Below are 12,978 nucleotides of genomic sequence, written 5' to 3'. Positions count from 1 at the left end.
GAGAGATGGATCATGAGACCTTTGATCTCTGAGGGTTATATAAGACCCTCGACGACGTATTGAGGACCACACTGCCCTGCATACCAAACCCCACATATTACCTAATGGTTGATAGATTGTATTGAATGTTTGTGTTTCTTTACTTTAATCAAGGAAATTAAATGGTAAATTATCGCAATGATCCTTTGGTTGTTGTTATAATAATAATAATATATTTTATTTATATAGCGCTTTTCTTGAACCCAAAGACGCTTTACATTTGGGAGGGAGGGTAGACAAACAAAACAAAGACAATGCCAAAACAAAACAGAAAAGCAGTCAGGAGGAAGTTGATTGAGAGGGGGGGGGGGGGGGGGGCTTATGGATACAGAGTTGAAGAGGTGGGTTTTGAGGCGGGACTGGAACAGGGTGAGGGACTCAGACTCACGGAAGTATTGGGGGAGGGAGTTCCAGAGCTTCGGGGCTGCCACAGAGAAGGCTCTGTTCCCGAAGCGCCAGAGTTTGGCCTTGGGGATGGAAAGCAAACCGGCTGAGGTGGATCTGAGGGACCGGGGTGGTTGGTAGAGGATGAGGAGGTCAGTGAGGTAGGGGGGGGCCAGATGGTGGAGGGCTTTGAAAGTGAGGACCAGGAGTTTGTTGTGGATGCGGTGTGAAACGGGGAGCCAGTGGAGTTATTTGAGGACCGGGGTGATGTGATGCCATGATTTGGTGTGGGTGAGGAGTCTGGCGGCTGCGTTCTGGACACGCTGGAGTCTACTGAGGGATGTGGAGCTGATGCCGTAGAGGAGTGAGTTGCAGTAGTCAAGGCAGGAGGAGATGAAGGCGTGAATGAGTCGCTCAGCTGCAGGGCGGGTGAGAGAGGGACGGAGTTTGGCAATATTGCGGAGGTGGAAAAATGAGGTTTTTACAACTTGACGGATGTGGGGCTCGAGGGAGAGGGTGGGGTCAAATATAACGCCAAGGTTGCGTGCCTGGGTGGAGGGGGAAACAGGGGTGCCATCAATGGTGACTGTCAGGTTGTGGGTTTTGCTGAGGGTGGATTTGGAGCTGATGAGGAGGAGTTCAGTTTTATTGCTGTTGAGTTTGAGGAAGTTGTGTTGCATCCAGAATTTTATGTGATCAAATTTCCGGCCTGTGGGGACAAAAGCAAAAAAAGTAAGCAGGGATATAAATCCAAATTCCCCTTTCCTTGTCCATTTTTTAGTCGTCGTTAATTAACATTCATTTATTTTTAGAATAAAAGTGCATTTCTCATTAAGTTTATTACCATTTATTAGGTAAGGGTTCTCTATATAGCGTTGTGCCACATAGCTTTCCACTTGAGCTGCATCCTTCTGTTCCTCTGAGCGTGTGCCATCCTGTGTTAACACAAAATTATCAATCTGAATTATGTGGATGTAGTATTTAACTTACAGCAAATGCCTTTATGTAATAAATAAACAGTACCTTCTTCCAATCCATGATGTCTTTCAGTTTCCTGAACAGAAAAATTCCTTTCCCTTGCGATTTTGCCACCTAAATAACATTGCTAGTTAATTTTGATGGTGAATTGATGATAATAAAGATAATTTTTATTGCACTAGATTTAATCTATTGCCTAGCTTACCGGCTTCATGATCCAGGTGCTACCAGGGCTTATTTTGAATTCCTCTACAAACAGATGATATTCGCTTGGCAGTGCAAAAGTGCAGGGGAAGAATTCACATTTGGATGCCTCCATGCGACCAACATCTCTTTCAAGATTTTTCCTATATCTTTTGAGATTTTTCACCATGAGGTTTTTGCGAGTCAGCTGTAACAAAAGCTCAGAAAACTCAGAAAAAGACGTCATGGCATTTGATAATATGAATGATAAAGAATATTAATGTTGAAATCTATAACTTATAGTCTCAAAGCATGCTAGACTGAAGCTGGCTCACCTCATAATGATTGCGAAAGTGGTTTATCCTCACATGTTCCTGTATGAATGATCAAAATTCTCCCTTAGCCAGCCCACATCACACCAGTTGAAGTCCCACTCACCTTCACTGTTAGAAAAAACGTGATGCCATGTTCGAACCACAAATATTACTGAATATAGGTAAAATGACAGTTAAAATAACACTACTTACTCTTTGACTTCAACCCAACCGGGCCTTTGGCGCAGGGACATCCTGTATGGTGTTGAGTAGGCCACACTTGTAACGCACACAACTCCTTCCCTCCCTGAAGTGTAACATTGCCACTGTTACCAGTACTTTCGAGGTTTGTTTAGTGTTATTCACCAGAGGAATGTAATTAGGTACATTTAGTCATGATGTACTTTAAGTAAGTTTGATTTTGCAATACTTTTATTTTCCTTCAGTCTTTCCTTTCCGTGCCATTTACTTCTTCAACAAAATTTCCCCTATGTGGGACAAATAAAGGTATTCTAAAATCAAGATTTTGAGTATATTCAGATTTCTTTATACTGTACAACAAAATACACTGTGAACAACTGTTAATTGACAGCCAACTTAAGAACAACACTCACCGCTCCTCACTTTTGCCATAATCATTTGTCCCTTTGAATCCAGATGTCTGCAACAATGAAAAAAGCAAAAACATATTTAGCTTTCATCCAGGTTGTTTTGGGTAACTTGTAAAAAAACGATTTTACAATTTTAAGCTGCAAACTACACTTCAAAAAGCAACTCCTGGTTTGCTTATAACTTACTAACCTACTTACTTTCTAATTGTTTAATACAAGTATAGTCTTAAGTCCTATCACTACTTGAACGACTAATTAATTGATGGATAAGCAGTAACTCTCTGTAACGCTCTGTAACGCTAGTTGGAACTTAGCTAAGTCAATCACACAAATAGCTAACAATAATAAGTTAACATCAGTCAAATAAAAGCCTACAACACAACAAAGCGTACACATAGTGCTTTCTACTTACCTTACACTTTGACATGGAGGCGCACGCTATGAAATATTAGAAGACTAGGTTTATATTACAAGAATATGCGTAATTAATGATAAGTAACATCTAGTTAGCAATTAAGCTAGCTCGTCTCAATGCGTTGTTTGGCAATTGTTGTCATGGCAACCATGACCGAATGACATAGGGTCCACGTCTTCATGTGCTTACCGTAGAAAGCCAACGGGTGACCTACTAAATTCACAGCAAACACGCATCACACAAAGGCTAACAAAGTAATCATATTTTAAAAATAAATAAGTTTATCTTCCGTCAGAAATTATTACAATTCCCAGAAGTTTGGCGTTAGAGTGAAAGTATTGCGTTAACAGTAAGACCACTGGCAAACATATTATCTTCCCTCAACTTTACAATAAATCCACCACTTAGTGGCGCCAAAACCACATCTAACTTTTTGTGTAGCATAATGTTGATCCATTATAATGTCTAAAAAAATGTATTAGGTTGTGATTTGAGCATTAGATTATATATGCTTAATACACACAATTATCACATCTAGGCTACTTATTTACTCATATAGCCTAGTATTCACGTCAACAGATAGGCTATCAGCTATCAGATTGATTGATTGTTTGTTTGATATGTGAATTGATTGCTAAATGGGCCTTACTGTAGGTCAAAATCAGCTAAAACTTGTTGATTGCCAATCCTTTTTGGTGTTTTATCTATCATCACTTTGCAAATGCTAATTCCCACTGGCTTATGTGATATGTGATACATTTACCATTTGACCAAAATAAACAAATGATAAACGTCAAATCAACACAAATGGTACAATTATCGAACTATTATAGTTTTTAAATATTTAAAGCTAAATGTGATCTACAAATAAAAGAACACAATGAAACATTTTTGGTTTTATGTTGCAAACATTGAACTTTTGGCCCAGTTAATACCCCCAGCAATTTACATAGACAAGAGGATTATGGAACAAACATTTGGTAGTGGAGAGAGAGATGGATCATGAGACCTTTGATCTCTGAGGGTTATATAAGACCCTCGACGACGTATTGAGGACCACACTGCCCTGCATACCAAACCCCACATATTACCTAATGGTTGATAGATTGTATTGAATGTTTGTGTTTCTTTACTTTAATCAAGGAAATTAAATGGTAAATTATCGCAATGATCCTTTGGTTGTTGTTATAATAATAATAATATATTTTATTTCTATAGCGCTTTTCTTGAACCCAAAGACGCTTTACATTTGGGAGGGAGGGTAGACAAACAAAACAAAGACAATGCCAAAACAAAACAGAAAAGCAGTCAGGAGGAAGTTGATTAAGAGGGGGGGGGGGGGGGGGGGTTATGGATACAGAGTTGAAGAGGTGGGTTTTGAGGCGGGACTGGAACAGGGTGAGGGACTCAGACTCACGGAAGTATTGGGGGAGGGAGTTCCAGAGCTTCGGGGCTGCCACAGAGAAGGCTCTGTTCCCGAAGCTCCGGAGTTTGGCCTTGGGGATGGAAAGCAAACCGGCTGAGGTGGATCTGAGGGACCGGGTGGTTGGTAGAGGATGAGGAGGTCAGTGAGGTAGGGGGGGAGCCAGATGGTGGAGGGCTTTGAAAGTGAGGACCAGGAGTTTGTAGTGGATGCGGTGTGAAACGGGGAGCCAGTGGAGTTATTTGAGGACCGGGGTGATGTGATGCCATGATTTGGTGTGGGTGAGGAGTCTGGCGGCTGCGTTCTGGACACGCTGGAGTCTACTGAGGGATGTGGAGCTGATGCCGTAGAGGAGTGAGTTGCAGTAGTCAAGGCGGGAGGAGATGAAGGCGTGAATGAGTCGCTCAGCTGCAGGGCGGGTGAGAGAGGGACGGAGTTTGGCAATATTGCGGAGGTGGAAAAATGAGGTTTTACAACTTGACGGATGTGGGGCTCGAGGGAGAGGGTTGGGTCAAATATAACGCCAAGGTTGCGTGCCTGGGTGGAGGGGGAAACAGGGGTGCCATCAATGGTGACTGTCAGGTTGGGGGTTTTGCTGAGGGTGGATTTGGAGCCGATGAGGAGGAGTTCAGTTTTATTGCTGTTGAGTTTGAGGAAGTTGTGTTGCATCCAGGATTTTATGTGATCAAATCTTCGTGCACTGGAGATAAAGGCCATATTTCTGAATGATAAAGCACAATTACAGCTCAATATATATGCCTATCCAAAAAAACGTACATTTATTGCTTTTAGCCCCTTGATGTAAATTCTGTAAAAGGAGCTTGCACCTGAGTCAGATTCCTGTGTAAAGCCAAAAAAATGGGTTATATTATCGTTTCCTATGTGCCTATTGCCTTTTTAACATTCTCAGCACTCCTCCACTAATCAAACAATCAACCTACTTTAGACTCTGACATAAATAATCAGGACAGTTTTGAGGTAAAGGGGCTTTAAATTGAATTTGTTTGGGTTGGGTCAGTTAGAAAGAACATAGGCCAGGCTTCTCAGCAGTGTGTGATAGGATCGCTCTACTACTGCAGCTGAGTCAAAATCTAGTCTCGAAACGTCCCTGTCATGAACATAAACTATAAAATCAAGTAATTAAGTTGCGTCATTTCACAAATTGCACCAGTTACAAAACATAACATATGGTTAGAAGAACTGACTTTCTATGTGCTGTCAAATAGGAATTTTAGTATTATTTCAAACTCTAACAAAGATTAAGAACAGACAAGAAAGTCTATGAATTATGGCAACGCTAATATGTTTCATATCGAAAACAGCTGGCTATAAGATGGCACAGTTTCTTTCAAACTTCATCAACATCTGCTTGGGCGGGCCTCAGACAAGAAAAGCATACTCTGGCATCTTTTCTTTGACGATGTTTTCTGCAGATGAGATGTACATGTGTTAATTCAGTCTCCAGAAAATTGTTAATAAATGTTTCCATCTCCTCCAGATTAGCTGTACATGTCTAATGATTGCTTGTTGGGAAAAACAAGAATGTGATTGTAGCAGTCATTCAAAATATCAAACTGTGATAAGTTAGGGATTTATAACTGAGATTGATATTTGCCCAAATCCAATCATCTTCAGCTCTTAAGAATGCAATGTGACAAGCCCAGAACATTTTGAGCTTGAAGATGCAATGTAAGACGTGGTTCATTTGCTGATAGTATTTCAATATTTTTTTAATTTGCAGATAAAAACATTGCAGCAAACCACTTTTAAAGACTATGTTTATCTAGATCTCATTTAACAGAATATAGCATACAATTACAGCATTAGCCTTTATAATTTGCTGTTGCTTTCATTGCCAGTAGTTACCATTTACATCACCATCAAAGCATTACAAATGTTGTCACTCCCTGCCCACCCAAAACTCTGTTTCTGAAGCCTTAATAATCGGTTAAACCATATATGCCGATCAGGGGTCAACCTTTCAGCAAGCTTTTATTTTGAGGTCGATTTCTAGCATTTCTGTTTTTGCAATGGTTTATGGTTTGGCAGCCATTCCTGCAGAGCATTTATATCATAAGTAGCTGTACCTTGCATATAATTTAGGCTAACCACATACACTTTTATCCTTATGCAACATGAAAAAACAACTCCATGATCACCAGTATCTTGGAATGGATATTGTTTTGAGGATCAACCCATGGGTTTGACTCTTTTAAACACGTAGCCCATATTTTGTATGGATCTGAAATTAAATTCCAACCCTATAATCCAAGTTGGATTGTCATTTTAAATCTAGATTTTTCTTTGGAAGGCCTTCATGCTGGCACAGTGGGGATCTTGCATACATCTCAATACCCCCACTCACTGTTAGGCATCCCACAGGTCATACTTTTCCCAGTGGATGATAATCATCAGTCCTGCTAAACCAATTGCTCCTCAACAGCAACCACAGAGCAGGATAATCTGTGGCATCAGCTGTTACTCATAATGGAGGCATCTCGCTGACTTTAGAACAATAATCCTCACCTTAGAACGATGTTATTATATGTGGAAAGTTGAGCTCAGCCATAGATAGTTTCACCAGAGTCTACCCTCTTCATGCTCCTCTTCACATACAGAAGAAACGTGTCTGGTATGTTACATATTCAGGTCCAGGAGGCAAAGGTTAGTAAGGGTTAAGCTTTGAATGGTGAAATAGTAGAAGAAACTGACAATCAGTCAGGAAATGATTGCCTTCATGGCTGGCTTTTTTAAGTTTGGGCAATGGTGACCTGTCATATATTGCCATAACTAATTAGATCTTTCCCACTTATAGAGAGGGTAAAACATGTCCACCTGGTTTTAAGACTTTAGGACACAAATAAAGAGCAGGTAGTGTGACTTAAGTCTATGTTTCTTTGTGTATCAGTGGCTTTGCATCCCATTTACATTTCACTTCCTTTTTTACCGTTATCAGATTTGAAGAACCAACAGGCTTACATATCTGCAGCCTCTGAGATGTTACAGTTTTTCTCGATTGCTAACACACTAAAATTCTACATAAAGCACAATTATTTTAACTGACACTCAAAGAGACATCGGCTCAAATTTCCAAAACTCTAAACACGTTTTCAGCTTTTCACACAATTTGCAAATCAACATGGCACTTTTTGCAAACCACTGCACACGTTTCTCCATGTAAGACACAGGAATCTGACATAAAGTCACGTGTTAGCAGGTTTCAAACACTGATATTCAAAATGCCTCACACATGGACCAATGATCAAGAAACACGTTCCACCTGACCAAACACCTGATAGCATAATTGTTGGCTCATCAATCAGGATGTTAGCACTATAAAAAGAGCACAGGTGAGTACTTTCTTACAGCAACAATGGAAGCCAACATGGAAGCAAGAGGAAGAGGAGAGGAGGAGGAAGAGGAAGAGCTGGGCTGAGAGTGAGAGGAGGAGGAAGAGGTGGGTGAGAGTGAGAGGAGGAAGAATGAGAGGTAGAGGTAGAGCTGGAGGGAGAGCACGTGGACAAAGAAGAATACTCTAATGAAAGGAAATGTTATCAACCATGGTTTGACGATGAGAGAGGCTGGACACAGGGTTCAGCCTAATCTATGCCGATTTACTGTCACCTCTGTAATCCGGACACTTAGACTTGAAAACAGGTTAGTTTCCAGTTTTCAGCTCTGCCTAACTCATGATATATCAGTGCTTATATCTGTTGTGTGAAACGTATTTACTTCATTACTGTAATTGAATTGTTGGCATGTTGCAAACTATAACTGTACAACAATCCTGCACAATGGACTGTGGTAAACTTACTGTTATGCAACACAGACACTGACCAACCACTATATATTTGTTGTTTATCTGAAGGACTGAGAAACAAAGAGGTGCAGGTGGAAGGCTGCAGAGATCCGAAGCATAGTAGCTATGTGCTGAGATGCATGTTGCACAATGTTATTTTTGAATAAAATGTGATTTTGTTCAACAACTCATTTGTATTTCTTCATTTACTGTATTTCTGTATACTTAAGCAATCTTTCTCTGCAGAAACCTCTATGTAAAGAGCACAGCCCATAACAGATGAAAGTGCTTTAGATTATGCTCAGCAGTGTGTAGTTGGGTGGTCAAACAATCTAGTACTATGAATGAAGTGTGTTATATTTGGTGCAAAAGTTTGCATTTGGAAAGTGTTTATGTAGTTTTGAGTGCAGTTCTTAATTTAGCAGGAAAAATGAGGAGTTTTGCACTTTTGGTGTGTGGTTTTGTGAATTGTGTTTAGTGTTCTGAGAAACTGAGCAATACAAAAAAAAATGTGTGTTAGCAATCGAGAAAAACTGTAATGCCACCTGTTTATTGTTTTTATGCTCGCTACCTCTGTTGCTTCCCAGCACTCCAAGGGTAATGACGCTGCAAATCCCAAGGCTTTGCGCACCCCGAATCTTTTCTAATAAAATATGAGGAGGCCAACAAAAACAGGACAGAGTGGCAGCTGGAATCCTCCTGAAATGTATTACATTCCCTCATGTCTCACAAATAAACTGAGAATCCACCGTGGTTTACCACTGCTACACTACACAAGCACATGTTGGCACTGACAGGCAGACATAGTAGACATACTGTACTGTACAGTGATACTTTATGCTACAATGTGTACCATATGTCTGACCTCTTGAGGTAAAACAGGGAGAATACCAAAGAAAATAAATATAATTCTGTGAAATTATTACAGGGATTTTGGAAGTTTCCTGCTGGGTAACACGGTGGGTCAAGAATGGGTTTTTAGGGCATTGATAATAAACAAGAGTTAAACAATTTAATTAGTTGAATGCGTTACATAATTCAATGAGGCTCAAGTGAGGGAAACCTAATGAAAAGAAGCTGGCTATAAGGTTTCATGCCTCATCCATTTGTATTGCCTTGATCCGTTATTATGCCAAACCAACGTACCACGGAGATTGTGCACCTATACTTTATATTTATACATCAACATCTATATTGGCATGAACAGCCTTCATGATCATTTGGGCTCTCAATGCAACATCAGATTCACCAGACCTCCTTAGCAGAAAAAGAAAACAAAATATGTTCTTAATTTATCTGGAATTCTCTTTTTCCCAGCTTGGGGAATGTGCCAGAGAATTGGGGTATGGCACAAAACCATGGCCTTGGGGTATTTGGGAAGAAACCAGAGGGCAATCTAGAGTCAGACAGATTTAGGTTTTACTGGATGCCTCAGTAGCAAAGTACAAATCTAAGACACTTAGTGTATACTAAGAGAGCAAGAAGGTAAACAGTTTGGGATACTTTGGATCATAATGTCAAAGCATCAAAATAAAAGCACCAATTTTCCCAATGCTTGTGCATTTGTGATTTCTGTTTGGATATTCTCGGGATATGTGTGATTATAATGCCAAGCAGAAAAGACTCAATCTTTTATTTCAAATATGTTTTAAATCAATTTGCATCCTACATGCATTTGTTCATTTTATAATTATTTCAACATGTGAAGGAGAACTACAATACAGTACAGTCAGACTGGATTATTGCAGATGTACTCTCCTCTGTTCCAGTCTTTAATGGCTGTCTACTGTTTGATAGTAATAATCGCCCAAGGAGGCAACACTAAATGAAAGGAAATTGGAGTTGGAGGCTCAGTAAGGTAAGTTTGCTTTCATAACAGTTATCCGACAGCTCGGTACACCCTGATAAAATCTGTGTTTTTTTCAGTTCTGCTATGTGGACACAATATCTCCTGCAAAAACCCAAAGACATTCTCACTCAGCTTCCCTTTTACTTCAGCTATCTTACATGTGATCCACATTTACCGTCAAGCCCCACAATGGTTTGATCAATTCAATTGAGTTGAATTGCTCACAGGGGCTTCAGTGCCAGGAGCAAGGCCGGGCGTGGTCCTCACAGAAATGTGATCGGCATTTTATATTTAATTGTAAATCTGTCACAGACTGCTTGACGTCAACGTCTCACATACATCACCTCACATACATCACCAGATACATCTTCTGGTGAAGCTGACCCCAGGTTTCACTTTCAGTCTGCTCTTCAGTAAGAGAAACACACTAAATTTGACTGAAGTTTGGTGATTGGCTCGATCAGTCAACAGCATTTCACTGTTTGGACCAATAAAACACAATAGAAGTTTGGCTGCATGTTTAGGGTCATCGTCCTGCTATATTATCCTCTCTATGTCTGACATGAGGTGGTTTGCCTTGGATTATGAGCTGTTATTTTCCACTTTCCACCACACTGAAACAATTTGACATGTCTGTCCACAACAGTTAGTTTCAATACTGTGCAGACGCAAAGCGTTAACCTACCTCGTCTTTGTATTCTTCAGAGGGTTCTTGTTAACCTTCTGAAACTATGCTGGTGTCATTGGCACACTGAAACTAGAACATGGAGGGTGTTCTTGTTCTATGGGACAGAAGGTCCAATTAGGCCACTCACTTCATTCAAGGTGTACTGGTTTTGACACTTGTGGTCATTTTTCATTTTAGACAATCACACTAAAAGTCAACAGCAATTTACTATCAAAACAGTGTCCCCCTCATTGAGACCTACAACAAACCACGAGTGTTACATCGACTACATTTCATTATTTGTGATCCATTTCAAGACAAATACACTTTTACAATATGACGCGTCCCTTAGTCATATTAACATTACGCACAAATAGTGAGCTGTAATTCTATGCAAATTGTTTGATCTTGACAAATATGGTATATTTATGTACACCTAACCACTTGTCAAAGCCTATAGCTCTCCATGACAATAGACACAGTAATACTGCAGATGGACTGCAGAGGGAAAACAGTACCTCTGTGTGGCGCAGCCAGATGGCCTTGGGGTTAGTTTGTTCAGATCAGTGGGGTTATACTCTCACAAACAGTTAGCTAACTCTCCTGCTCATAGTAATAATACATCATAGCCTACCATAGGCCTGGAAACTGTATATGAATTACATGCATATTTCAACTTACTCTCCACTGTAAGAAATGTTAAGGAAAAATACATTTACCATACCTTGTGATTCATATTTTCATTTTGGAGAACCCAGATTGATAATTTTGTGAGGTGTTAGTGGTTCTGATTTATAGGTAAATTCAGGGCCGTTTCTAGCTTTTTGGGGGCCCTATGCAAGATGCTGTTTGGGGGCCCTAGTTTTGATAGTTGTTTAACTACAATGGGGGGGATTCCGAAGCCTTTAAGTTGATCTGTGGAGATGCATCAATCTGTTACACTTTAATAGGAAAACAGGCTAATTTCACGAAAACCAAGCAATTGAAAATTACAAAAAATGATATTAAAAAGGTAAACAATAAGGCTCCTCTATGTCAATAAATGCAAGAGATGCAGCATTTTCTCAGCTGTCAGCCCAACGATGATTTGGACTTTTTTACCCCAAAAACTCAAGCCACAGCTTTGCTATCATTGCAGTTTAGTCGTGTTTATATCCTACATTGGATTTGTAAGCATATAATGCTTCACGGAACACTCACAGGAGGGGGCTTGGCTGTCTACAAATAAAGACGGCTCATTTTAATTCTCCCCAAATATATTGAGGCTGAACCTGAACTTTGAATTCTCTGCTCCCATCATAATCTTGGTGATCTTGTTAAAATTGTGAATGCAGAATTAAAAATACTATGTAACTGGTTTGCAGTTAATAAATTATCCCTTAATGTGGCCAAAAACAAATTACATGTTATTCAATACAAAGTCTGAGAGTAGAAATGACTGCATTATACGGATTTGCAATACAGAGATAGAAAAAGTTGGTGCATGCAAATTTTTAGGACTGCTTGTTGACGAAAAACTCAATTGGTAGCACTATATAAATTATGTACAGACTAAACTGTCAAAAACAATAGGTATTTTGTATCATACTAAGAACATTCTTGAAGAAAGGATACTCTTTATAACAGTCTATTTCTCCCTTACCTTTACTACTGCTCCGAAATATGGGGAAACACGTACTCAACAAATCTACAAAAAATAATTACGAATAGTCTGTGGTGTTGGTAAATATGAACACACAACTCCCATATTTAAAAAAAACTCAATCTATTAAAATGTGTTGAGATAGTACAGCTTAAAACAGTACTGATTATGCACAACATTTTCCATAAGAAAATGCCTACTAACATTCAAAAGCAGTTCCAAACCACAGCGTGAACATATGAATGTAAAAAAAGTCACTTGAAAATAAGTGTTCACAATGTTTATATGCAATTATGCATATATTATTATTATTATTCATTTGCCAAGTGCATGTGTACCTATGTATATATAGTATTTTAATTTCCAAAAAAAGATAGTTGAAACTGCTATTGACATGTGCAGAAAATGACCCTATATCTAGTTTTCGTATATATATGCATTTATTGTTTTCCTGCCCTAACTTTTATTTAATTTTTTCTCCTGTTTTCTTTATTTCTTTGTACTCCTTAATTTCTATACATTTTTGACGCAATCATGCGGCTGTATTAGGATGATGCACGGGAGGGCTACTTTCCACAAGCTATGCTTCAGCCCTCCCGCTTCTACTAATTTTGTTCATCTTTGTGTGTATGAATTAAACTTTTTTTGTTTTTTCGGATGAATAAAAAATAAAT

The 12,978-nt window shown here is 39.3% G+C and overlaps 1 protein-coding gene across 4 annotated transcripts; it reads right to left on the bottom strand.

Annotated features, from left to right (window-relative positions):
* Positions 1-632: 632 nt before the first annotated feature.
* LOC117541922 (protein polyglycylase TTLL10-like) lies at positions 633-1,952 on the bottom strand. 4 transcript variants are annotated; one of them, XM_034209249.1, is made up of 5 exons: positions 1,920-1,952; positions 1,607-1,792; positions 1,447-1,477; positions 1,268-1,358; positions 633-1,132 (listed from the first exon to the last, which is right to left on the bottom strand). In XM_034209249.1, the coding sequence occupies exons 3-5, from the start codon at positions 1,459-1,461 to the stop codon at positions 672-674; spliced, it is 567 nt and encodes a 188-aa protein (XP_034065140.1). In that variant the 5' UTR covers positions 1,462-1,477; positions 1,607-1,792; positions 1,920-1,952; the 3' UTR covers positions 633-671. The 4 variants fall into 4 exon arrangements, with proteins under 4 accessions (XP_034065140.1, XP_034065139.1, XP_034065137.1 ...); XM_034209248.1 differs by having other exon boundaries at positions 1,268-1,382; positions 1,447-1,792; XM_034209246.1 differs by lacking the exon at positions 1,920-1,952 and having other exon boundaries at positions 1,268-1,382; positions 1,447-1,515; positions 1,607-1,624.
* Between the last annotated feature and the right edge of the window lie 11,026 nt (positions 1,953-12,978).

This window comes from Gymnodraco acuticeps, unplaced genomic scaffold (genome assembly GCF_902827175.1).
Source record: "Gymnodraco acuticeps unplaced genomic scaffold, fGymAcu1.1, whole genome shotgun sequence".
NCBI classification, from domain to species: Eukaryota; Metazoa; Chordata; class Actinopteri; order Perciformes; family Bathydraconidae; genus Gymnodraco; species Gymnodraco acuticeps.
The sequence above is the reverse complement of the archived record's forward strand: the minus strand, read 5'-3'. Positions and strand labels throughout refer to the sequence as shown.

Excerpts from the sequence above, each read along its gene's own strand:
- LOC117541922 (XM_034209246.1), bottom strand. Across the intron at positions 1,383-1,446 it reads ACATCATGGATTGGAAGAAG|ATTGATAATTTTGTGTTAAC; the intron begins GTACTGTTTATT and ends CACATAATTCAG. Across the intron at positions 1,133-1,267 it reads GAACCCTTACCTAATAAATG|GCCGGAAATTTGATCACATA; the intron begins GTAATAAACTTA and ends TTGTCCCCACAG.